Raw genomic sequence first — 26221 nt, 5'->3', positions numbered from 1 at the left:
TCTATTAAGAATTAACTTTATTTTGTCTTCAAGCCAAGAAAACAACATACTACATATGTGCCAAAGGTGTTACAGCAGTACAGTATCACAGAAGTAGTAGTATCAGCAGTATCACATTTAAAAACTGGCTAGCACCCTACCTTTGCACTGGAAATGTCCCCCATCTTACCTCACCTAGTAGGTTGCCTTTTGCCCTTGAAAAAAGATAATGAAGTATCACTGATGCAAGCAGACCTCAGCCTTTTCAGAAAGAATACTCCCAGCAATTGAAGTGCCAGAGTGACCTTGCTCTTGGAAATTTTTATTTGTGTGAACCTTGGCTCATATCCTGGATCAAATTTAAAAGAAAAGCAATGTGAATATTCTGCAGATATTACGTTTGCTATGGTTGAATCTTATCTTGCTTTGTCACAAGCTCTGTAAACCTTGCAACATGATAAAGGAGTTTGATGTAACCCTGACACAATTGATATATAGGGCTTCAAGTGCTTTTTGGAGCAGCCATTAGAGACTTTTTCTTTCATCCATCATGATAGCCAGCATCTGGGAGACAGTAAAAGCAATGTCTGGCAGTAAAACCAACAAGGGTACAAGTGTATGTGCAATGGAGGTGAAACACAACTAGAATATGGTGCACAAGAAAGAATCCAAAGTAGGCGAAATCAATTCAGAGCCTATGATGTGCCTCAAGGCCAAAGTGTAGCTTTGCTCGTTATTCTTTTACAAGCAGGAAGAAGACAAAAAAAAATTAAATGCATTTTTATTTACACAAGAATGATGCCTGTACATCTCATGCTTCACAGAAACAACAGATGAATATTCTGTGAGATGAACTGGGGAGTACGAAGGTTAATGCTTAACCAAATTATTCCTTAGTAAACTAAATACTAACTGAACTTGAAAACGTGTAAAGACAGGTAAACTCGCGACACACCATGTGTAACAGGTTCATTAAAATGCTGCCTTTAAACTGCAACTTGTTTGCAGTTAAAATCAACAATTCTTTAAAACAAAATGACACAACAGTTTCAAGTTCAACTATTTAGCACTGCACCTTATGAAGGTAGCAGCAGCATCTTTAGGTGCACCATACATAACAGTGCTTCCATTTTTGCAAAGCTTTGTTAGGTGAATGGCCTCGAGTGTGATGAGAGTAAATCATTTAAACATGCAATGGTAGTGCGTCTTTTGCCAATAACCCCACAAGAAAGGAAAATCAACACACCAGTGCAGTTGACCGGGTCTGGTGTAAAAATATTCAAAAATAGCTCAAAATGCTTGCACTCTTTTAACATCAATTATTCAAGACAGAGTTGCATAATGCCACATTACTGGCATGATGTCCAAAGCCTACAAATTTTCATTCCTGCTTAATGACAACTACCTGTACCATAGAGGGTGTTGGCATTGTAGTTGGTGTACTTGGCATGGTAGGGGCAGTTGGTGTTGTTAGGCTGGCTGATATTTGTGGGGTGGTTGGCATTTTTGGGTTGGTTGCTGTTCCTGGGGTGGTTGGTATTGCTGGGGTGCTTGATGTAGTTGCTGCAGCATCCTGAAGCTTCCGCATCATTCTCCTCTTCTGGGCCCGTCTGAGAGCACTGAGACGTTGCATGAAAGCGCTCTGTGATTCAAAGAAAGAGGGAAAAAAGAAGAAGGCAATCCAAGTTAACCCCTTTACCACTTTTTTTACATCAGCAGAGTCAATCACGCCAATATGAGGCAATGAAGCTGCATGAAGCTAAGCGTTACATTTCTTTTGAAGCCGAGAACAACATCATATAATTAAAGCAAATTATTATATAACTGATCAGCTCTAGCTTACAACTTCCAAATAGCAGAACAGCTTTCAACCAGGCAGTTCAATTATTAGCTGAAAACTGGTGTAAAGGAACTAACTCAGTCTCCTTAAAAATCTGAAATCTTTGCTCCCTGTTATTACCTGCATACAGATGCAGATGATAACAGGAGCAACTGCGCCAAAAATGCAACCTTGCAAGATAAAATTTGCATGCTTCTTTAACCAATAGTTACCATTAGTTTCCTAGCCACCATAGCTACAAGTGCACTGTCAAAACATGCAAGGAAGGAACATAAACCTTGCTTCCAGTTAACTCCAGGACCAAAAGCTACAGACAGTTCACCCCCTCAAAAAGATGCAAACAACGACGATGAAACTGTTCTTCCCACAAGTGAACAAGATGCAGACTGAAAGTGATAGAAAGGAACCTCACCCGCACGAATATAGTGTGTCATGGACCCACAAGTAAACAAAGCAAGTACCGTATATCGCCAGGTTAAGTCACCTCTGAATAAAGGCTGACTTCCCCAACTTAACAGCTCACGCAGGCCTGCCAGCATGCCACAAATCGCTAAGAAATGACCACAATTTTCTGCTCTTTATTTGTAAAAACATAAGGCAGATTTATGGAAATAAACAGCAGTTTTCCGCAAAGCTATTCTAGGTGAATGACCTCAAATGCGATGATTATGCTGTCTTGACAAACTCTGTTTGCTGTCTACTATTACAAAGTGTCCATGACTTTTCAAACGACTATTCCCCTGACCAGATGGACCCTCTTCCTACACTCTCCCCGCTGTAGGTTTCTTACCTTCATATACTTCCTCTTTTTTCCAATATGTTGGCGGTCATGCATGCTGGTCACCGACAAGCTGCCTCCTCTCATCATAGTCACCCTTTTGACATCCATAGAGTGAGTGCGTACATGGACGCCTTTTATGTGGCTCCTCAAGGGTCTAGTAACCGGGTCCTTTTTCATTTTTTTTTCTTTCTACCCCTGTCCCTCATACCAGCAGCCCATTTCTGCACCCCCTGGACATTCTCTTGCTTGAGGTCCTCTCCATTCTTCACGTCCCTCAACATTTTATTCCCTCTGACCTGTGCCTCATTATACCCCCTACACAGACTCCTAGGTGACCATCTGTGCCATTCAATCTAAAACACTCCCACCTCATATGTCCATTAAACTCGAGGCTGCACTTGCATCACTGCAGCGTTGCCCTGTCTTCCTCTGTTCGATGCCTGTGCACTCAGGGATTGAAGACAATGGGCTGGCTAACCAGCCAGCCCATCAAACTCTTATCCGGACAACTTTGATCCCTTGGCCAAGACTCTCAGAGGGCAGGACGAGACTACTTCTTTGTGCCACCATCAAGGCGTATTACAATGCTCTCTGCATTGGTCATAAACTGTACCCTGACCCTCATCTCGATATTTCTGTGCGGGAGAGCCATATGCTTCGACCGATACAGCTCAACAGTTTTGTCACACCAGCACGTGCTTTACACCATCTTATGACTTATTTTGTTTTGGCTGTGAGATGAACTGCAGTTTTTATTGTCTTGTGTGTCTGAAAACCGGCATTCTTATTGCCTCTGTGGCATGAAGTATCTTTCAGACAGTTTAAAAATAAAACAAGGCATTACATAAAAGAAGGGTGTGCACATATTCAGATCAAAACGCAACACAAAGTGCCATCAGATATACATGTGTGGTGCTTCAGGAGCCAGCTTAGTATCAAACATGTCCACTTGATTGCAACTGAAACATGGCCGTGTCGCAGAGCCGAATCTGTACTGAGAGTGATCCTAACTGACCCAATAAATATCAAAAGTACTCAAGTGACACGAATATCAGACATGTGGCAAGCCATCCAGCAACTCTTCACTTGAGGTTTTAACGACAGAGTGCCACTCCTGCTGACAAAAATAACAGTGGCAAGCTCCTGAGTGCTGGGCAGAGAGCTTTGGTTTTTGTTGCTTTTACATAGAACACTTCAATAAATTCTCCCACTCACCCAGCAGTTCTTCTGCAGGCTGTAACTCTCAGTGCCCGGCCTGACATACTCCCAGGCCATGGAGGGATACCTTGTAGCCAAGGACCTACCCAGCGCGCAGTATGCCCGATGCTTGACTGAAGTGTTCTTGTCCTGAATCAGTTCATGGTCACTGTACATGTAAAATGAGGCCAATCATATGAAGAGAGCGCCACTACAAAACACTTTCGACTCAGCCTTGCTTGACACAAAGCATGCGCTGCGTATTAAACACGACTCCAAGCTGACAAGGCTTAGCAAATGTTTATATGCAATGTAAGATGGTTAGCGTGCTATTGAAAGTCAAAAAGGATTGCAGTGTACTGACATGACAGCCATGATCTTTTCACAAAAGCCTAATGTGCAGCTTCTAGTAATTCTCTCTATATACATAATAGTAATGGATCACAGTGGAAATCTTGCCAGATCACAGGCTCCCAAATGGTAGCAGTGCTTGAAGGGGCACTGAGGAGAAACTGAATTTGGCCGCTACTGACAGGGGTACTGCACTCGAATCACAGAGACCAAACAGTAAAATACAGGTGTTGCCATCACTGGATGATTTCACAAGTAAAATGCGTGCATTGACACTGATTTTTAGGCGCGGATTCCAGAAATTACACTACACCGCTGTTCACTTCAAAACGGCAGCAACCAGTCCATTCGGCGTAGACATCATGAGTTTAAATTGAGCGGCGGGAAAGTTTCTAAATTCAATTTTCTCAGATATAACTGCGTCTTTTGCTGCCATACAAATGTCAACATGGCCAGCCAAAGAGTCAATTTTTGCTGAGAACAATAATTGGATGGAGTTGCCCCGAATGTCCCTTTAACAACGTGCAAGCAAGCTTGGCCAGCTTTCAGTAACGAAGTATCACAGTGTGTGCGGAAAGCATGCAACAAAAGTGGCGTTCAGCATGAATGTCCTGATTTCGTGGGCATCAGAAGACCACTAGAAATTATCGTTTTAAACATGCCAGACACCAACAATCAGGCTGTATTAAAACTAGGAGTGTGCGAATATTCCAAATTTAAAATACGAATCGAACTTTTTATTCGGTTCATATTTGATTCGAGAAATTGATAATCGACCATTGGCAAATACATTAAAATTAACAAATATTCGCCAGCGATCCATGAACGCTGAACCAACTTCTATAAATCCGACTATGGCAAAACCACAATACGTGGGCAAAATATCCGATGATCAGAATTTAAAATGCCAGGCAAATAGCGCAAAGGCATACTCTTTAATTTCTTTGTTGTTTATTGTGTGGATCGATCATATTTGGACAGTGCTGGGCTTGGACCTCATAGGAAACTCCGCAAGTGGGCTTTCTTACATATCACACGTAATGAGAACAAGCTGGCCAGGCACCCACTTTAAACAATCACAACAAGCTCTTTGAGCAATTTTTTTTGTTTGGTCCTTCCATAATGAGTCCTGTTCTGTCACTTACACAACTCTTCTAGCGTGAGCTCTGCCATTTCATTTTTTTCAACTAGTGGTGCGCAGGAACACCCACTTGCGGAGTTTTGCACGGTGCTTTCAGCGGGAAGCCGAGATGAGGTGTGTCCGGCAGGGCAAGCGATCGTGTAAAAATCTCGCGACCGAATTTCGATGGAGGCGAAATTCTAGAGACCTGTGTAATGTGCGATGTCAGTGCACATTAAGGAACCCCAGGTGGTTGAAATTTCCAGAGCCCTTCACTACGGCATCCCTCACAGCCTGAGTCGCTTTGAGACGTTAAACCGCATAAACCAAACCAAACCAAAAATCTCGCCCACTGCATGGTGAATTTTAATCTATGCACCTGTGACGTGTGCATAACGGCAGGCGCGAGGGCGGTCGGAGGGTCTCTGACACTTGGCTATAATATAGCCTGGCCTCTACGTTTCACTTTCTGAGCTTTGCTGCAAGCTCGTGGCGACAGCGGCTATCAGCTGTGCATTCGCCAGCAGTCCAAACCCCACTGCATGCTGCTTTTGGACATAGACTGGTGCATCCACAATCATTTCTTTTTAAAAGCAGTCTCGCCGCTCCAATGCCGATGTGCGTTCCCCTAACTTACATCCACATTGTTCTTCCAGCACGCCGAAACTGCGCTGCTGTTTATGCAGGCCTCACCTCATCTTCACATCTTCGGTAGTATTTATGCAAGGGGAAAGGGGGCTGTATTTTATAACTCGACTACCGGTTACACTTCGGGAGTTTCTTTCAGAATTAATGAGGTTTTACTAGCCGTTATGTCGTTTTTAACATTCAGTGGTGTGTCAGTTCATGCATTTCATTTTGCTACTCATTTTGCATGACCAAATTACAGTTTGCATATTTCTATGCAATCTAATCAAGCAGTATTCTGTGCACATCACGTTTTTTTTCTCATGATTCTGAGTCAGTCTAGTTTTGTTTATTTTAGTTGCAAAGACAATATACCGTATTTACTCCAGTAATGAACCCACTCGCATAATGAACCCCCCCCCCCCCACACCCCCCACTTTGTCTGTCAGAATTTACTTTTTTTTTGCCTTTAGCTTTTTGTAGCTGGTTCCTCGGTTTTCGCGCCGTCCCAGCGCAGACCGTGAAGATGCTGCCGGCCGCGATAACATCACTTGCTCATTTGCTTGTTTATCTTTTGAGGAGAGCTCCTGCAAGAAGGAAAGGGGGGGGGGGGGGGGGGGGGGAGCGCAGCGCGCTCCTTGGCAGCGTTGATCTCATTTCACGACACCACCCACCATTTTAGGCTGCAGAGGCGCGCATATCCCCCTCCCCACAAATCGTTAACAAAAGCGCAGGAAGTTACCTGGTGCCGACTGCAAACACACTCCCTTCTGAATCCGGCAGTGCTTGCCCTCATGTACCCTGGCCAGTACGATCCAAACTGCCATAAATGTGGTGAAAGGGCCACATACGACCACATTCTCTGGAACTGCGCAAATGATCCGCCTCCGGGGGAGTTGATACAGCTCCCTTCTCCCAAGCAGTGGGAGGCCGTGCTGGTCAGCTGGGACCCCAACATTCAAGTAGGGGAAATCGAGCGGGCCAATGAGGTCGCCGCCAGCCAAGGGCTAGCGGCCATCTAGTATGTGTCTCCTGCAACCTGCTCTCGATGCAGTAAATGTTTTACAATCAATCAATTGGCAGCGTGCCAAGATGCTCCCCGCCGCTGATAACGACACCACCTGTTTATTTTTTGAGAAGAGCTCCTGCCAGAGGGGTGGGGGGAGGGGGGAGAGGGCGGTGGCCAGAGCGCCAAGACGTTGTATGCTGTAACCTCAGTCATTTGCATTACGCTTGTCACAGTCCCTGTGTGTTTGTTTAACCTGGCGTAAAAAACGCACGTCTGGCTTTCAGGGCTGGTGCTCAGCATGTTTGCATTATCTCAACGCGCGCGCCGCGCCGGCGCCGCCTGCTACCGCAAAATTGCCGGATCCCGCCAAAGAGAACGATGCAAAACACCAGCGGCATGAACGTGTTGGACCACGCGCCTTTGTTGATGACGGAAGGTCGGACGGAGGTATGATATAAAATATCGACCCTTCCAAATAAATCTGTTTAATCTTTTTTTTCCCGCGTAATGACCTTCCCCCGAAACTGATGTAAACTTTTCTGGGAAAAAAGTGGGTTCATTACACAAGTAAATACGGTACTATATTTGAAAAAAAAAAAAAAAAAAAGTAAGGGCAACCAAATTTGGCTATTTCTTTTTTCTGGAATTTTTTTTTTCTTTCATACTGAACAGATACAATATCCAAAGGCATTTTTTCTTCATATTCAATTCATATTTGAAAACACCAACATTCGCACCCACCTATTTAAAACATACACGTGACAGATGGAACATTCCTCAAAAGGCTTGGCATATCAAAATGGTAGGTTGCTCGTGAAAACAGCAGAAACATCATCTGCAGCACTTCGAAGAGATTTAAAACACAGAGAATTCAGCCTTTCATCAAACACAAATGTTCTATCTGTTGATCACCTCCACCTCACCCGAGTACACTGAAAATATTTACGGAAACCTTCACAGAAAGCAGACTGAGACAAGTTAAATTTCAGGACTGGAGGAAAGTATCTGAGCTATGCGGTCCAGAATAACGCTCACTCAGCCAAAATTATTAGTAATTTTCAAGCGATTCGAAATAGCAATATAACCATTTGGACACTCTGCATGCACTGCCCAGAAGGCTGGCCAAGACATAACAGTAAAACATATAGCGGTGTAACACTCACTTCAGGAACTGAATTATCTCGTCACGCAGCCTTCCCAATAGGGCCTTATGCCTTTCCGCTGACATGGGGGTACCATGCAGGAGGGGTTTAACGCACGATGGAAGCTTTGGGAACAGGCCATTTGGAGACCAAGTTCGGAGGTTCGCCTGTGCAGAGGCAAGACAGCCACAAAAATATTCACTGCGAGTCTCAAAGTGGTTTTTTCAGACAGTTTCTAAGGCGGCAGAACAATGGTGTTCCGGGATATCCACTCTTTCTAATATGGACTTCAGTGTGGTCGCAAGCCATGGTTACATTTACATATGCACTACAATTAAACATACAGCATAGAAGGAACGACTACCTGAAGCTTTTAGCGATTACCTACAACTTTTAATCTGACCACTAAACTTCAGCTATTGCAAGTTTGCCCACTACCTGTCTTCATATCGGACTGACAGTGGTTTCGACTAGGCCATTGAAACATTGACTATGTCCTCCAGCATTAAAGACAAATAGCAGTAACAAATTATACAATGAAAAACATTGCTGTTATCACAAATACAAATCTACTACAAACTGTCCACCACCAATTCTTTCGCTTTCTGCATGCCAACATGGCTTGAGACACAGCACCTAGAAACAGCATTGCCAGCATAATACACAGTCTTTTCAAGCAGTCAGAAGCAGCATTTGTTCACAGTGCATCTGTCGACAAAATTCAGGCATGCTCACAGCTCAGAAATGGTTCTGCAGAGCAGACAATGCCTGTAACAAAGTATGTGCCAGTTTCCGCTTTTTTTTTTTTTCGTTTCAGACACACTGAATGGCTGACAGATTAACCCAAAACAATGCCAAATAAGCCCCATGGTGACTAGGCGATGTACTTCTACAATAATATACTGTATGTTATAGTACTAGTACACAGTAGCCGACTGATTTTTTGGACATCGATCATTCGGACTAGTAAGATATTTACGACTTTATTGAGGAGCTACCACATGCCCCAAAAACATGTACATATTCACAACCAAGGCAAAGGGTGGATGCAGCTGGCAAAGGATAGGGTTAATTGGAGAGACATGGGAGAGGCCTTTGCCCTGCAGTGGGTGTAGTAGGGCTGATGATGATGATGATGATGATTCACAACCAATATTTTGGACTCTGTGGAGTCCAAAAGTTTGATTTTTCAACCTAACATGGACACAAGTAAGTCATAAACGAGTATCTCAGCCACAACCAGCCAACTCTTCATCACTGTGGAAGGCATCATTTTGGATTCAGACTGATTCATGGGGACGAACAGTCTTGGATAAGCTTTGCAATTCGTAGGATGCTCGAGGTCATAGGATGCTCTTTGTTCCTTTCATACCCATCAAGGTTGACAACAAACAAGAGCACACCATGTCAATAATGGGACAGTGCAGCATCTGCCTCTGCCGTGACTCAGGGCAGTCAGAGGCACTGGGTTTTCCCACAAGTTTCCTCACCCTGGTCGTTGCGGCTGTCACTGCCCATGAAAAGAGACTCTGGCCTCACCTTGAGTGGTGTGCGTCGGGTGGCGACGGATGTGCATTGCGCCATGCTAGCACTGAATTGGTTTTTGGCATGGTTTCCAACACGACTTGCGGCCGCATTGCACATTTTGGAATAGCTGACAAGGTGCGGTGCAAACACAATGAAGGCATGGCTATGGTTCAAATACAAGCTAATATAATCGCTTGCAAGTGCAGCATGGGAAATGGTGAAATTCACAATTTTTCAAGCTGTTTTTTTTTTTCTAGCACAGTAATTTTTTTTAAGGGCACAGATTTGTCAAAACTGTTTGATTATTCAGATCATGTTTTGAGTCCCGCTGAGTCTGAAAATAGGGCAGAAACTGTATACTACAAAATACTAATATATAATACTCCTTCCCTCTCTCTTTCTCGCACAAGTACACATGTATGCTCACCTGCACGCTCATTCGTACACACTCACATACACAAAATGATATTCTATGTGAAAAAAAAATACCTAGAAGAGATTTCAGAATTAATGTGCCAACATTATTTATGGCAACTTAAAGGGCTGACCAACAACTTTCAGGTTAACCAAAGACTCATTTGCTCTTAAAACAAGTGCATCAAACCATGAGGCAATTTTGAGTGTGCCACAACTGTGCATGCAGTCTATTGAAGAAAAGAACATATAAATATATGCAACCATGGCATAAGCTCATAACGATAAGTAATGGGAAGGGGGAAGGCTGCACTTGCCATCACACTGAGCGAAGCTCCCAAATGCTTCAACCTTGGCTCACAAATGCTTCAACCTTGTATTTGTATGAGTTTGAACATGTTAGTGCAATGGAGTGGCTAAAAAGTAAAAGCTCTCCCAATGTCTATCACAGTACAAATTTTGCACACGCACACGCACACGCACATATGCGTGCACACACGCACGCACACACACACGCGCACACGCACACACACTTTTTCATTCTTGTATGGGCCAAACCTTCAAAATTCACACCCCAATTTAAAAAAAAAGGTGGTCCTTGCATGAGCTTATATGGTACTTGAAATTGCACTCTGGCGGTCATTTTGCTATCACTACCATTGCAAAATCAAGCATGGTAAGCACACCATCAATTCCCATCAGCAAATGCACAGAGACCTGTGGCTATTTTTATACAATGTCACTGAACTGTCTACTCGCACTCATACCAAAATAAAATGGGCACTCGCGCATTATTTTGCTTCCTGGGCAAATGCGAAAAATGCAAGCAATGTGCGCAGTGCACAGCTGGTGCCAGTATTGCCCAAAAGATTTTTGCACAATGCAACCTACACCGCTCTGCTCAGATGCAAATCCTGCATCTCATTTCAATGCAGTGTTGCTCACGTGTTTTATGCCTATTCTAACTTGTTTATTTCCCCCACCCATACATCCACCAAATGAATTGAAAATGCACACTTCGGAAATGTTACGTGCAACCTCTTTCATTACACAAATGTCAAAATGAGATAACAAAGATGTAAAAAACAGCATCATGAGCTAGTTACTGCATTAATTTGCTAACTGTATTTTGCCTAATGGATGCAAATGTATGTAGCATGCAGAGGCCAAATTACGAAAAGATCACAATCTCACAACAGTCAAAAAACGGCCAAAAACCCGGCTCCTGTTGGTCAGCATGAACTGGCGAACATCAATCAATAGGAGTGGGGCTAACTGATCCATTTGTAATAAGTGTGATTTGATCGTTCCGTAAATCGGGCCCAGATTGGATAACATTTTTTTTCAGCAGGGGGAGGGGGATGAAAATGACAAACCAAGTGCCTTCTGCCCATAAAGCATTATTTTGAAGACGAGAAAAGTGAAAGGAAGCACTCTTACCGCATCACACTTTTCTCTGTACTGTTTTGTCGCTCGATCGAGAGTGAGCTCCGCATCGGAACCTGAAAACAGTGCAAGAAGAATATAACAGCAGCCCAACTTCACCTCATGCTCTGGTATGGCAGGATGATGTGGCCCAGTCATCACCATCATCAGCCCAACTGCACTCACTGTAGGGTAAAGGCCTCTTCCATGTCAACTCCATGACAACTGTGCTCGTATGTTTTTTCACGTATAAGCATTCGGGCAATCCACAATGTTGCTCGTCCCTTTAAAGGACAGAGATGAGACAGGCTTGTCACAAGCCCACGGTTAATTCTGGCTTATGACGAGTACAGCCTGTCAAAACAATGTCGGTAGGGGGCTAAGGGGATGCTCTGTTCATGGGGTACAATAGCTCAGTGATGGACCGAAGCCGTTTCTAGCAAAATTCTCTGGCAATATAATACAGTGCAAAGAATATGTTTCTGGCATTCCTTTCCTTTTACATGAGATACTGCATATTTGAAGCGGAAAAAAAGAAGTGCATTCTGAGTCCCCTGAAAGAGACCTGACCCCTTGGAATGTGCTATCCTAGATCAAGATAGCATACGTGCAAAACATGCATGCAGTTCACTTTCACCACTGTCACTTCAGTGGGACATAAAGAAATGGTCAAAATATACCAAAGGCCATGTTAAACAGTGCCTTTCAAGTCTGCATCATTAAAACTTGCATTAAAATTGGCAGCAGTGTGCACTTGCGAAGAAAATTCGAATATAAAAGATCTCATAACATTGATGTGCCTTTTTCTGCATTATGTGATGAAAACTTCACCTGAAGTTACAGTGCAATTCATCGACGAAATGCAAGAACATATTTTAGCATTAGATGCCTTCAATTTCTACGTTCCGAGTCTTTTGACAAGCTCCATATTATGCAAAATTCAACGGATTTTTTTCTAATCCTCAGTGAATATTATAGCTGATGTTCGGCAGCAGTATCACATTTCATCAATATACTACCTTGTAGATGAAGCGAAACCCTTTTAACCTGTATGCTTGCCTTCCTTTGACATTTTACCACAGCGATGTTAATGCTTTGGTGGTACTGCATTAAGATTTAAAACGCACAATCTAAATATTAAATCCCCAGTACCCATCCTACTTCTATACACAAGTATTTGTCTAGAATCAATAAATCCCAATTCTCTGTGCAGTGAGCCTGCAGTGCCATCTCATTAATGCAAATTGACTGATCTCACCACTAATTTCACCACACTACTGCTGCCACAGAGAATTTTGACAGTCATACCAGTTCCCAGTTCGTAACAGGAGCTGAATGGCCACCTACGACCTCTGAATCACTATGACCAGAATCATATAACAAGGCTGTATCAATGAATCAATCCTTTATTTAGCACCTGTAGAAGATGCTTGGAGCATGGTGGAAAAGCCAGTAGAACTGCTGGCTTGAGAAGTGCCATGCCCCAATATACAGTGGCAGACGTATAGGCGCTAATAGAAAAAATACAAAAATAAATAAAAACTATACACGAATGTCTAGTGGGGAAAAAAAGAAAAAAAATTTAAGAAAGGAAAACACTGTGTTGTTAGCATTCTGAATAAAATATTTGTTGCTTGCATTCGCTATAAGCGACAAGCAAGCCTTGCAATTACAGCACGTGAGAACAGATACGCTTCAGATTGAAAAACATATCACACACTTGAACATAAAAAATACATCAATGTATAGCAGTGTACAAGCAGAGAGGTCACAACATCATATGAAATACAGCTTAGGTTATAGCTGTAAGAAGGCTGTACGAGATAAGGCAGTTAATTCTCCAAGCATGAGGTGTGAGTGAATCAGCATGAATAATCAATAAATGAAGTTCATTTAACACATACGGTAGTTAGTGTTTGAGTCTCTGCTGCCCTTTCCGCCTGTAAGCAGCTCGACAGAAAGGATAATGCCATGGAGGTATGTACCGCAATGGTCTTCTTTTTGTATTTAGCGTTAGACTTAAATGTGTTCAAGTAATCTGCTGTGAGCCTTTATTTGTTTGATATAATGAAGTATTAGGGTATAGTCATACAAGCGGTTTGTGGTTATAACTTTGAGTTCACGAAATATATGTACACTTGGTGAGTCATAGGGAATGTTAAATATGATACGGATAGCTTTCTTCTGTAAGACTGCGATCTTATTTCGGTTCGTTTGTGTTGTAGTGCCCCATACTAAGTGCCCGTACGTCAGGTGACTGGCGAAGATAGAATTGCATATAAGCAATTTAATATAACGAGGTAAAAGGTGTCCGAGTTTGCTCATTATACAACAGCTTTTGGATAGTTTAACTAGAAGTGAATAGATATGAACGTTCAATGCAAGGTGCTCGTTACATATTACTCCAAGTGTTTTCACATCACTCACGCAGGGTATTTTAGCATTTCCGAGAAATAACTGTGGCGTTTTTTGAAGTGCGATATTTCTAGTTTGGAATGCAATTGCTTTAGTCTTTTCAGTATTTATAACCAGTGACTTACTTAAGCTCCGTTCATGTAAGCATTCTAATACAGTGTTACCCCTATGTAACAATTCTTTGCTGCTAGCTCCGATAATCAAAAGGCTAGTGTCGTCTGCATATATTACGCATTTGACATTTCGGCTAATGTTTACAACGTCATCGATAAATAGATTAAACAGTAGCGGTCCCAAGATACTACTCTGTGGTACTCCTGTTTTTATGGGCAGGAATCTGGATTTCATTTTGTTTTTTTCTACGCATTGACTTCAAAAACTTATATAGCTTTTATGAGCAATTTTTAGTTTAATGACTACAAATTGTTTATATACAATAATGAGTACATTTGTAATGAAAATAAAAATGATAACTAAAATGAGACTTGCACAGGTCTTCCTGATGTTTCACAATCGGATATTAAATCATTTAAACTTTAAAACATAAATCGTTCAAAATGTGAAACTGTGTGTGCACTGAAAGATATTGCCCAGAGAGACCTGCAACCTCAAATGCAATGTCACTACATATGCTGCTTCCATCTAGGTTTCCACAAACCTAAGCTGCCTAAGTGCAGCAATGAGTGATTGAGAACTGCAAGATCATGGTCGCTGCATACACTGCACGCATGTACAGCGAGCATCACGATATGATGACGCCATTTTAGACAGACAGGCACACAGAAAGCTGAGGAAAGTATACTGCGAAATGGCATCAAGCCTGGAAAGTAGCAGCACAAAGCACGACCATCTTCAAGAAGAAAAGAAGCTGAAGCCTTCAGCAGAAAGTTTGGAGAGATGGAGGCAAGAGAGAGATGAAGGATGTAACTTGAGGTCACAAGCCTGTACAACAATCCCATGAGTTGTGGTGCATATCAGCTGTGGGCTGCTCAAAGATTCCGTCGTACATACAGCCATCTCATCATGAATCCTTGCTGCATTCTGACTAAATTGATTTCGTGGCACTTTGCAATTGGAGATCAAGTCAACCAAGTTTAGTTCCCCACACAGAAACCTGTGGGTGGCCACAAAGCTCTTTAAACAAAATTAAACAAGTTGAAAGTCACACTAATCAGAGGCAAGTTAATGTAAATCAAATGTAACTAAAAAACATCTGCCATTTTATCAAGCTGTCAAAAGTGCAGTCATGGAAGCTAACAAATCATTTTCATCAGTAAGCATAGTAAGGCAAACTGGTTGCAGCAATGTACCGCCACATTTCAATGGAGACTGCTTTTTATTTTTTACCAATAATGAAAGTCTTCCCGAGATGAATTTGAGCTCGCAAAAGCTTTAGAGAGCGCAGAAAAGTAAATGCATAAAGTTTTGCACCAGTCAGTAATCAGCATGACGAGAATAACAGCATCACCACACTAAGGAGTTTAAACTTCTGGCAGCCTTCTGCTTTAACAGCCCAGCATTCTAGAACCAAGTCCACAAAGATCACAAACCCCAACCAACAACAATAACTTCATCTACCTGCACATATGACCATGATTTTATGTTTAGATCAGTGTTCAGATCAGGTAAAGAAATACATGTTTTGTTTCAAATGGCACTAAACGGCTGTACAGTAATTCAATTTGATAGAAATCTTGCCTGCCTATTTGTGCTTTGTGCATCATGCCAAGTTGAATTATTTGGGTACGGTTGCCTTCGGAGCACTTCTCATGAAAGCAAGAACGCAGTAACCACTTCACATGAACAGGTATAGCATATTTTTCACACAATGCCAATTATGCAAGAAATTATTTCTAGTCAGAGAGCTGACTTCCAGTTGCTGCCTTCATGTGAAAAGAATATATGGTTGTGTTAGAAAATTTTCGAGTTGGTTCAAGCAAGCTGTGCTAAATGTTTGACATGATGAAGCAAGTTACATCAGCACAAGCATAATCTAGGAGGAAAATGTCATCAGCAGGCAACACTGCACTTTCACTGAACACGCACTAAGCATAACATAATGTAATTTTAGTGATGCTGCCCAGAGACTATGTCAACTTAACACACAAAAGAGTGTAAACAGGAAGATTTAAGGAGAATGTAAAGGTCACCATATGCCCCTTTAAGTTCTGCAAATTTAAGCAACAAAAAAGCAACGCTTGCACTTGCAGCTGTGACATGTGGTATGCAACATACCGGTGTGCTGATTATCTCTGCCAATCCCCACAATACTTGCTTCACTTTCTTCTGAATAATTATGAAAAGAAGGAAATACATTTTGAAACCTTCAATAATAAGGAATTGTGACAGCATTCTGTAAGCCATTTAAATACTCATCTACAGTGACAAATTAATTGAACATTTCCTGTCATTAAGAAAGGGCAAATGGAGAAGACGTTGCATGGACTGACTTCACTCGGAGCTCACCATTCTTCATTGAGCCATTCGCATCGAAGACGCCATCCTTACTGGAGTCGGAGTAGAACACGGGCTCGTCTTTTACGATGCCGACAAGCTGCAGATCATATTCTGCACATAAAATACAGCAGTGGCACATATTCAAGAAATGCTAGCACATTTACTTCAATGTAATAAAAAGCAGTAGTTAACAGGTTAACATGGCACAAGTTAGCACAAAGGATAAAAAGCAGTACAAGCAAGTTTTTCAACATAAACAAAAAAAATAAACTCGAAAACAATCGAAACATTGAGAATAAACTTCTCTCTTAGTCATTTGCATAAAATGGCACTTATTTACAATCTATCTTCTCATCAGGAGCCTGTGTAGAGCAGCAAACAATTAATGCAAAGATTAATTCTATGTTGACCAAAATTAGGGCAGTTTTTGCATTTCATTCAGTCACACCTCTTATTCTGTAGATTCTGCTAAATTTTTTAGGTTCATGATTAAACTGCACGAAAGAAACAGGGACAAACAAAACACGTACACACATAGAGCGCAGACTTCCAACTTTAATTCGAAAAACGCTTCGAGCTTTCCTTTATACGCAGTCCGTGCTCTCAGTGTGTACGTGTTTTCTTGTCTTTGTCCCTGTTTCTTTCACGCAGTTTTATCATGAACGAGAAGCACCAACTAGCCCACCAGAAAACCCTTCTTGAGTATATTTCTTAAGTTCTTGGTGGTTGGGCAGAAACCAATATCACAAGAGAAAAGTCACAAACAAAAAATATCCGTGTGAGAATATACTAGTTCTTTAATAAGACAATTTTCTGACAACACACTAAGTGATGGCCTCAAAAACCAAGTAGATCTGCGAAACTGTCGCGAACACCGTGAGCCAGGTTAGCTTCTAAAGTTCTCTTATGTACGGGCAGAATAAAACATGCAGAATACACACTAGTGGTTCACAACAATTACATCAGACATGAAATACTAAAGAGGTTTGCCAAGGAGGAAAGGCATGGACAATCAACAGTACAGGTGAACATGCAGGAAGAACACCTGAAATATTTAAAACCCATAAGGTGTGCTTGTTTTTATGCTAAACTCTCCTGCATGGTGTTACAATTTACCAGATAATCAAAACATTGGCAATTAGCCTGCACTGTGAATAATGCAACCACAAATTTGCTAGAAGTGAAACTTTGACACTATCCCTTTTGCTAAAAAAACATTGAATTTTGTTTTATGAATTGCCTTGCAAATATACAACTACTTGCACATTACTGGCGTGGTGAAGGATAAGTCGATTTAAATGCTTCCCCTAGATGTGCTGCAGCAGGGGCATTAAAGACGTGCAATTCACTTGTTTTCAAAAAGTGGCATGGAGAGTCTGTAAAATGCATCCAATTTGTTTCGTGCGCATTTAGAGAGTTCTTCTGTCACAAGAAAAGTAGTTTCAATGAAACTATTTGTATTTCTCATGCTCTCAATGTAACTAATAATACAGCTCATGATGTCATTGTTAAATCCTTGATGGGCAATTTGTGAGCAACATTCACGAAGATAGAAGCCAGTTTTTTGGCTCAACATGATCATATCCGCTAGGTTAACAACACTGTATGCTGGTTGCTCCAAAATGCACAACGCTACGTGATGAAAATGACATGCAATCATGCATAGTGCAATGTAATGAAAATGACGACCAATTTATGTGGTGTAGTATATGATCGTAAATGCAAGCATGTTTTCATTATTTTTAATTAAGCAAAAAAGAAAAACTTCACAGCAACATTAGAAATTTTTATGTAAAGCTTTTCCTTCATCATACAAGCCATAATCAGACACTGCATTAGTATTTGTTTAATGGCCCTAAAATTAACACAGCTGTCAGTACTCGCAGCATGCACAATAAAAGGTAGCAAATTCAAAATTTTTTCACAAAAGTCACAGGCCCCCTAGACCATAAATTACAAAGACAAACATCAGCTCTATGGCTACACAATGTGTGCCTTCCAAAAACTGAACTGGCAGAAAAAAAAAAAAGTTTCGTTCTTCTCAGCATGCAGTTTCAACACGCCGACATCAACTCAAGTAGCTTATCGCCTAACTCAGCAAATCATTGCCTCGCACACTCGCACTTCCCAAGCTGTTCCAGCACGGGAAAAGACAAATGCATACAACATTCTGATCACTGCACAGGCAGGCCCTGTACCAATACTTTGAGCCACAAACGACACTCGGTGAAAGAAACTACAATGCAGGCTGGCATCAAGGAAAACACTTTTTTTAACCGGCACAATATTTTGTGTAAATTTCTTGTTTGGAATGCAAGTGCTTTCGTCTTTTCAGTATTTATAACCAGTGAGTTACTTAAGCTTCATTCATGTAAGCATTCTAATACAGTGCTACCCGTATGGAGCAATTCTTCGCTGCTAGCTCCGATAATCAAAAGGCTAGTGTCGTTTGCGTATATTACACATTGGACATCTGGGCTAATGTTTACAACGCCATCGATAAATAGATTAAACAGTAGCGGTCCCAAGATACTAGTCTGTGGTACTCCTGTTTTTATGGGCAGGAATCTGGATTTCATTTTCTTTATTTCTATGCACTGACTTCAAAAACTTAAATAGCTTTTTATGAGCAATTTTTAGTTTAATGGCTACAAATTGTTTATGTACAATAATGAGTACATTTCTAATGAAAATAAAAATGAGAACTAAAATGATATCTGCACAGGTCTTCCTGATGTTTCACAATCGGATATTAAATCATTAGCATTAACAGCATTTAAATTTTAAAACAAACCATTCAAAATGTGAAACTGTGTGTGCACTAAAAGATATTGCCCAGAGAGACCTGCAACCTCAAATGCAATGTCACTACATATGCTGCTTCCATCTAGGTTTCCACAAACCTAAGCTGCCTAAGTGCAGCAATGAGTGATTTAGAACTGCAAGATCATGGTCGCTGCATAAACTGCACGCATGTACAGCGAGCATCACGATATGATGACGCCATTTTAGACAGACAGGCACACAGAAAGCTGAGGAAAGTATACTGCGAAATGGCATCAAGCCCAGAAAGCAGCAGCACAAAGCACGACCATCTTCAAGAAGAAAAGAAGCCGAAGCTTTCACCAGAGAGTTTGGAGAGATGGAGGCAAGAGAGAGATGAAGGATGTAACTTGAGGTCACAAGCCTGTACAACAATCCCATATGAGTTGTGGTGCATATAACCTGTGGGCTGCTCAAAGATTCCTTCGTACATACGGCCATCTCATCATGAATCTTTGCTGCATTCTGACTAAATTGATTTTGTGGCACTTTGCAATTGGAGATCAAATCAACCAAGTTTAGTTCCCCACACAGAAACCTGTGGGTGGCCACAAAGCTCTTTAAAAAAAATTAAACAAGTTGAAAGTCACACTAATCAGAGGCAAGTTAATGTAAATCAAATGTAACTAAAAAACATCTGCCATTTTATCAAGCTGTCAAAAGTGCAGTCATGGAAGCTAACAAATCATTTTCATCAGTAAGCATAGTAAGGCAAACTGGTTGCAGCAATGTACCGCCACATTTCAATGGAGACTGCTTTTTATTTTTTACCAATAATGAAAGTCTTCCAGAGATGAATTTGAGCTCGCAATCGCTTTAGAGATCGCAGAAAAGTAAATGCATAAAGTTTTGCACCAGTCAGTAATCGGCATGATGAGAATAACAGCATCATCACACTAAAGAGCTTAAACTTCTGGCAGCCTTCTGCTTTAACAGCCCAGCATTCTAGAACCAAGTCCACAAAGATCACAAACCCCAACCAACAACAATAACTTCATCTACCTGCACATATGACCATGATTTTATATTTAGATCATTGTTCAGATCAGGTAAAGAAATACAAGTTTTGTGTCAAACGGCATTAAAGGGCTGCACAGTAACTCAATTTGATAGAAATCCTGCCTGCCTATTTGTGCTTTGTGCATCATGCCAAGTTGAATTATTTGAGTACGGCTGCCTTCGGAGCACTTCTCATGAAAGCAAGAATGCAGTAACCACTTCTCATAACCAGATATAGCATATTTTTCAGACAATGCCAATTATGCAAGAGAGAGAGAGAGAGAGAAAGGCAGGGAGGTTAACTAGGCAGCGCCCGGTATGCTATCCTACATGTGGAAAATTATGCAAGAAATTATATCTATTCTAGTCAGACAGCTGACTTCCAGTTGTTGCCTTCATGTGAAAAGCAAATAAGGTTGCGTTAGAAAGCTCTCCGAGTTGGTTCAAGCAAGCTATGCTAAATGTTTGACATGATGGAGCAAATTACATCAGCACAAGCATAATCTAGGAGGAAAATGTCATCAGCAGGCAATACTGCACATTCACTGAGCACGCACTAAGCATACCATAATGTAATTTTAGTGACACTGCCCAGAGACTATGTCAACTTAACACACAAAAGAGTGTAAACAAGAAGATTTAAGGAGAATGTAAAGATAACCATATCCCCCTTTAAGTTCTGCAAATTTAAGCAAACAAAAAAGCAACGCTCGTACTTGCAGCTGTGACAAACGGCATGCACCATACCGGTGTGCCGATTATCTCTGCCAATCCCTGCTTCGCTTTCTTCTGAATGTTTATGAAAAGAAGGAAATACGTTTTGAAACCTTCAATAATAAGGAATTGTGACAGAATTTTGCAAGCCATTTAAATACTCATCTACAGTGACAAATAAATTAATTTAATATTTCCTGCCATTAAGAAAGGGCAAATGGAGAAGAACCTTGCATGGATTGACTTCACTCGGAGCTCACCATTCTTCATTGAGCCATTCGCATCGAAGACGCCATCTTTACTGGAGTCAGAGTAGAACACGGGCTCTTCTTTTACGATGCCGACAAGCTGCAGATCATATTCTGCACATAAAACACAGCAGTGACACAAGTTCAAGAAATGCTAGCACATTTACTTCAATGTAATAAAAAGCAATAGTTAATAGGTTAACATGGCACAAGTTAGCACAAAGTATAAAAAGCAGTACAAGCAAGTTTTTCAACATAAACAGAAAAATAAACTCGAAAACAATCGAAACAATGAGAATAAACTTCTTAGTCATTTGCATAAACTGGCACTTATTTACAATCTATCTTCTCATCAGGAGCCTGTATAGAGCAGCAAACAATTAATGCAAAGATTAATTCTACGTTGACCAGAATTAGGGCAGTTTTTGCATTTTATTCAGTCATACCTCATGTTCTGCAGATTCTGCTAAATTTTTTAGGTTCTTGGTGGTTGGACAGAACATATCATGAGAAATGTCACAAACAAATAATATACCTGTGGGAATATACTAGTTCATTAATAAGACAATTTTCTGACAACACAGTAACAGATGGCCTCAAAAACCAAGTAGATCTGCGAAACTGTCACGAAGACCGTGAGCCAGGTTAGCAAGACGCTTCTGAAGTTCTCTTATGTACGGGCAGAAAACATCATGCAGAATACACATTCGTGGTTCACACCAATTACATCAGACATGAAATACTAAAGAGGTTTGCCAAGGAGGAAAGGCATGGACAATCAACAGTACAGGTGAACATGTAGGAAGAACACCTGAAATATTTAAAACCCATAAGGGGTGCTTGTTTTTATGCCAAACTCTCCTGCATGGTGTTACAATTTACCAGATAATCAAAACATTGGCAATTAGCTTGCACTGTGAATAATGCAATAAAAGGTAGCAAATTCAAAATTTTTTCACAAAAGTCACAGGCCCCCTAGACCATAAATCACAAAGACAAACATCAGCTCTATGGCTGCACAATGTGTGCCTTCCAAAAACTGAACTGGCAGAAAAAGAAAAAGTTTCGTTCTTCTCAGCATGCAGTTTCAACACGCCGACATCAACTCAAGTAGCTTATCGCCTAACTCAGCAAATCATTTCCTCGCACTTCCCAAGCTGTTCCAGCACGGGAAAAGACAAATGCATACAAAATTCCGATCACTGCACAGGCAGGCCCTGTACCAATACTTTGAGCCACCAGCGACACTCGGTGAAAGAAACTTCAATGCAGGCTGGCATCAAAGAAAACGCTTTTTTTTAACCGGCACGATATTTTGTGTAAATTTCCGTCAACATGAGAAAGTGAAAGCAGGCCAAAAAATTCAAAACAAAGCATAGAAGTGGTACAGACAGTTCTCAGAGTAATCAGAACGAGGAGAGACCAGACATTATGCAGCTAGAACAATGGATTGAAGCAAATGCTTGACAACTTGTTTGCAATCCTTTTCAACAACAGATCTGGCGATCTTCATATTACAATTTGATGAAAAGGATGGTAACATGAACATAAATGTTGTGGCGTACCTGGCATCCTGAAACATAAAAGAGTTGGGTTCAAGGCAGAATACGAGAAAAAACCTTCCTTTAAAATCATGCCGATTTATGGCATAGTTAAGAACTTCGTACATCTGATGCCACTAATGATATAATTTTATGCAGTCAAGACTCTGTTAAAAAATTTCTGAACAATGTGTTAGGCTCTACTTTCCAGAAACCTCATTTCTCACAGCATTACACTTGATGCTTTGCTGAATCGTTTCAGTTACTCTCACATTTATGGAGATTCAGTTTTCATACCCGAAGCTCGAACACCTCAATTAAAACTTTTATGAAATGGGCCTAAACTTACCTTTACTGTCACCAAAAGCTACCTTTGCATTAAATGCATTAACAACGTTGTATTTTTGTCATGGGAGAATTCTGTTCAGCAGTCCTGAATGTGGGCAGAGCTTCACTGCAAACATGAGTTGCATCTGACTAATTTCAAAGTCGTAAGAGTTACCAACGTATTCAAAGTCACACAAACTTCAGCACTACATATACTGCAACTGCTTCGACACAAAAATCAGCACTGCTTGCAAATTTCATAAGGGTAGTCTTGAAAGCGTTTGCCGTTCTGAACAAACAACTGTATCCTCAGTAGCGTGATGCCTATTTTGCACAAGACTGTACTATTACACTGAAAGGTCATAATACCAGTTGCCTTTCACTGACAACTTAAGAATAGTGCGTGTCATTCACAGTACAGCACATATTTTCCTACATAAAATTCTTGTTCACAGATGGCATGCTTGCACTCTTTTTCGAAAAGGAAGGAGGGAGGTGCCTTTTAATCTGCATGAGACAGAAGTTGTTAAAAGGACACAACAGATTTGCCAAGAAAGCTTTCCAGTGAATCCAAAATATTCATCAACTTTAGGGTGCCATAGTGCCATCCCCTCACCAGCACTGGTCGATAGCTTATCCACAATATGTGCGCTCTCCACTTTTGTGCTCACGGCAGGGGTGCGGACGTGGGGAGCAAGCCGAGACAGGTACTCGTCAAGAGAATGCACCAATGTACCCTTTCGACAACTGCCATTTACACTAGACCTCAAAAGCTGATGCTAACTGTTGGGGCTTCAGGTTCACGTAGATTAAGGGGCATCCCCTCTCTCCTTTTCGAAAAAGAATACGAGTAGCAATCGACCCGTCTCCCCTCACGTTGACCCTTTTTGTCGGCAGAACAGGAAGTGAAAACGCGGTGTGTGAATGAGCGTTTTTGGTTGGAGAAATATCTTCCTGCAAGTCAGTTTTTCTGCAATTCTGTAAGTTGTCGTTTCAAACTTGACAGAAACAACTTTGTCCTACTTATGTACTTCAAATGAATGGGGTCCTTTTAAATGGACAGTGTTGAAAGAACCAAATAGTCACTTCGAGTGAACTAGAAATATGAATGAAATGAGTTCAAATAACTGATTCCACTGTATAAAAATTTGCTTATCTCTCTACTTTTACTGAATGTGGCATCAACCAGACAGTTTATGCAAATAGTAAAGCTGTTTCTGAAGCTGCTCTTACATTTCACAACACGTACCGCCCAGCTGGCTTTCTAAACTTGATGTCATCTCTTTCAATTACGGCTGTTTAGTGTTACCTCTAAAAAGCTTCACTTGCAAATAAGGTGGGGGGTCATTTTAGGGGAATGACATTTACCATCACATCTGGGCATTATAGCTTCAAAAATATATTGTTGTAATTACATGTAAAAGCTGCCCATTTCAGTCACGAATTTCTTCACTTAATTTTTTTTATTGTCATTTCATCGCCGCATTGACTCAATGTCGCAAGTTTCACAAGAATAGCTTCATTTTAAAGTGTACAGAGGTGGCAGACAGGGGATGCTGTTACAACACTAATGCAGTCGAACAAAAAGAATTAAAGTCCGACTAGGAGGAGTGCTTGCCCGGTCTACCCATCCGTCCTCTTTTTGTGCTGCCTTTACAAATTCATTGCAAAGCATCATTCACTGCATATCAATCATTCATTATGATATAGCATCATAGCCCATATTCGCCAACAACTGCACATTGATGTGCTTGTTTTGAATTTCGGTGGAGCCATTCTTCATGCATTGAACAAATCTTTAGAGCAACAGCAACCTTTGCAATAATCTATGATAGAAGAACTAAGGCGAGCCAGCAGCAATGAAAATATAGCATTTATTAAAATAAAATGTGCATATTGAGATGAGTAGTGACATGGGCTGGTTGGTTCTTGCTTTATATCACAGGAAGAACAATGCAAAGACAGCACAGAGCTAAAAGAATGAACTAACCAGCCCACAACACCAGCGGCTCGTTTGTCCTAGTTTGCTCTGTGTCATCCCTGCACTGTTTATCATATGTGCATTGGTGCTGCATTAAGTTTGTTAATATGCTAGTAATGGCTATATTGGCAGACTCTCCTCTAAGCCTTATTTTCATATATGGTTACTTTCATAAATCTATTATCAACAGCTGCTATTTGAAGAATAAGACCTCTGTCAAGCAGCGTACATCACGAATGCAACCTAGTGCAAGAACCACTTCAAATGAAACAAAATAACTTAAGGGTTTTGCAGCCATAAAGAGGAGCATGTTAACAGTGACACTTGACCTGAGGTTACCCTTAAAATACATCTACAACCGAGTCCCAAGGTGCTAACTCATACCGCTGCATTATACCTTCGTAACCGTTGCATTATACCTTCGGAAACAGACACATGTGGAGCAAACGGGCAGAGTAGATCTTCCTTTTAAGTTATGTTGAACTACTTACAAATTTAGTGAAATACGCTGGCCGACGTGTGCGCCGTTCAGGAGATAGTATATTAAGTCACCGTCATTGCTACCCTGAGCTGCTTCCGATTACACGGCTTCCTGTAGATTCCAAAAAAATAAATAAATCATTAACCAGTCGTACAAACACAAACTGCGTGCGGGTGAACTTCGTAAAACAAAACTGTCCACGGAAGTTTACTGACCAGAGCGAATGTGTCAGACAAGAAACGTGGCAGGTGTAAGCACTGCAAGCACCGACAACTCGTACATACTCCCTGTCACCTTGGACGGTTAGTTACAGCAGCACAAACACATCCCAATGCAGCACTGAACACAGCGTTGCGGGTCACAACAGGGAAAAACCCCGATGTTTTGCCCTCTGTTTGCTCTTCGGCTTAGAGTTAGGAAACAAAAACGCTGTGCATACGAACAGCTTGCCCTAAGACCGGCACATATTTCACCCTCTGTAAGGAACAATCACGAGCCATAATAATTTGACTGCAGCAGAAAGTGTTAAACAGTTTCTTTTCAATAATAGCCTGCTTTGCAGCCGCTTGTCGTACACTCGCGCACGCCTGCTGTGTACGGTGGCTACGCTACTGACGCGCACACAGGCAAACTAAAAAAACCAAGAAGAGTGCGGTGAGGGGCTAGTTGGTACGACATTATGGGAACAATGAATAACGGGAGAAGAGCCCCGCGAGACAAGCGCAGACTAACAACAAGTTAACTGCACCGACACCTCCTTCTTTCGACAAAAAAGCGCCCGTCTCGCGTGGCTCTTCTCCCTTGTTAAAACAGATACCCAGAC

The 26221-nt window shown here is 41.3% G+C and overlaps 1 protein-coding gene across 7 annotated transcripts; it reads right to left on the bottom strand.

Moving 5' to 3' along the window:
• On the bottom strand, positions 1–26221 carry LOC144114694 (uncharacterized). 7 transcript variants are annotated; one of them, XM_077648588.1, is made up of 9 exons: positions 25614–26197; positions 25409–25509; positions 21050–21182; positions 16294–16395; positions 16063–16113; positions 11428–11489; positions 8068–8213; positions 3816–3966; positions 1–1621 (listed from the first exon to the last, which is right to left on the bottom strand). In XM_077648588.1, exons 3-9 carry the CDS (start codon positions 21054–21056, stop codon positions 1361–1363), a joined length of 780 nt encoding a protein of 259 aa, XP_077504714.1. In that variant the 5' UTR covers positions 21057–21182; positions 25409–25509; positions 25614–26197; the 3' UTR covers positions 1–1360. The 7 variants fall into 7 exon arrangements, with proteins under 7 accessions (XP_077504714.1, XP_077504709.1, XP_077504713.1 ...); XM_077648583.1 differs by having other exon boundaries at positions 21081–21182; positions 25614–26194; XM_077648591.1 differs by having other exon boundaries at positions 1432–1621; positions 3816–3947; positions 21081–21182; positions 25614–26221.

This window comes from Amblyomma americanum, chromosome 1 (assembly GCF_052857255.1).
Source record: "Amblyomma americanum isolate KBUSLIRL-KWMA chromosome 1, ASM5285725v1, whole genome shotgun sequence".
Lineage (NCBI taxonomy): Eukaryota > Metazoa > Arthropoda > Arachnida > Ixodida > Ixodidae > Amblyomma > Amblyomma americanum.
This window is presented reverse-complemented; position numbering and strand designations above follow the sequence as displayed.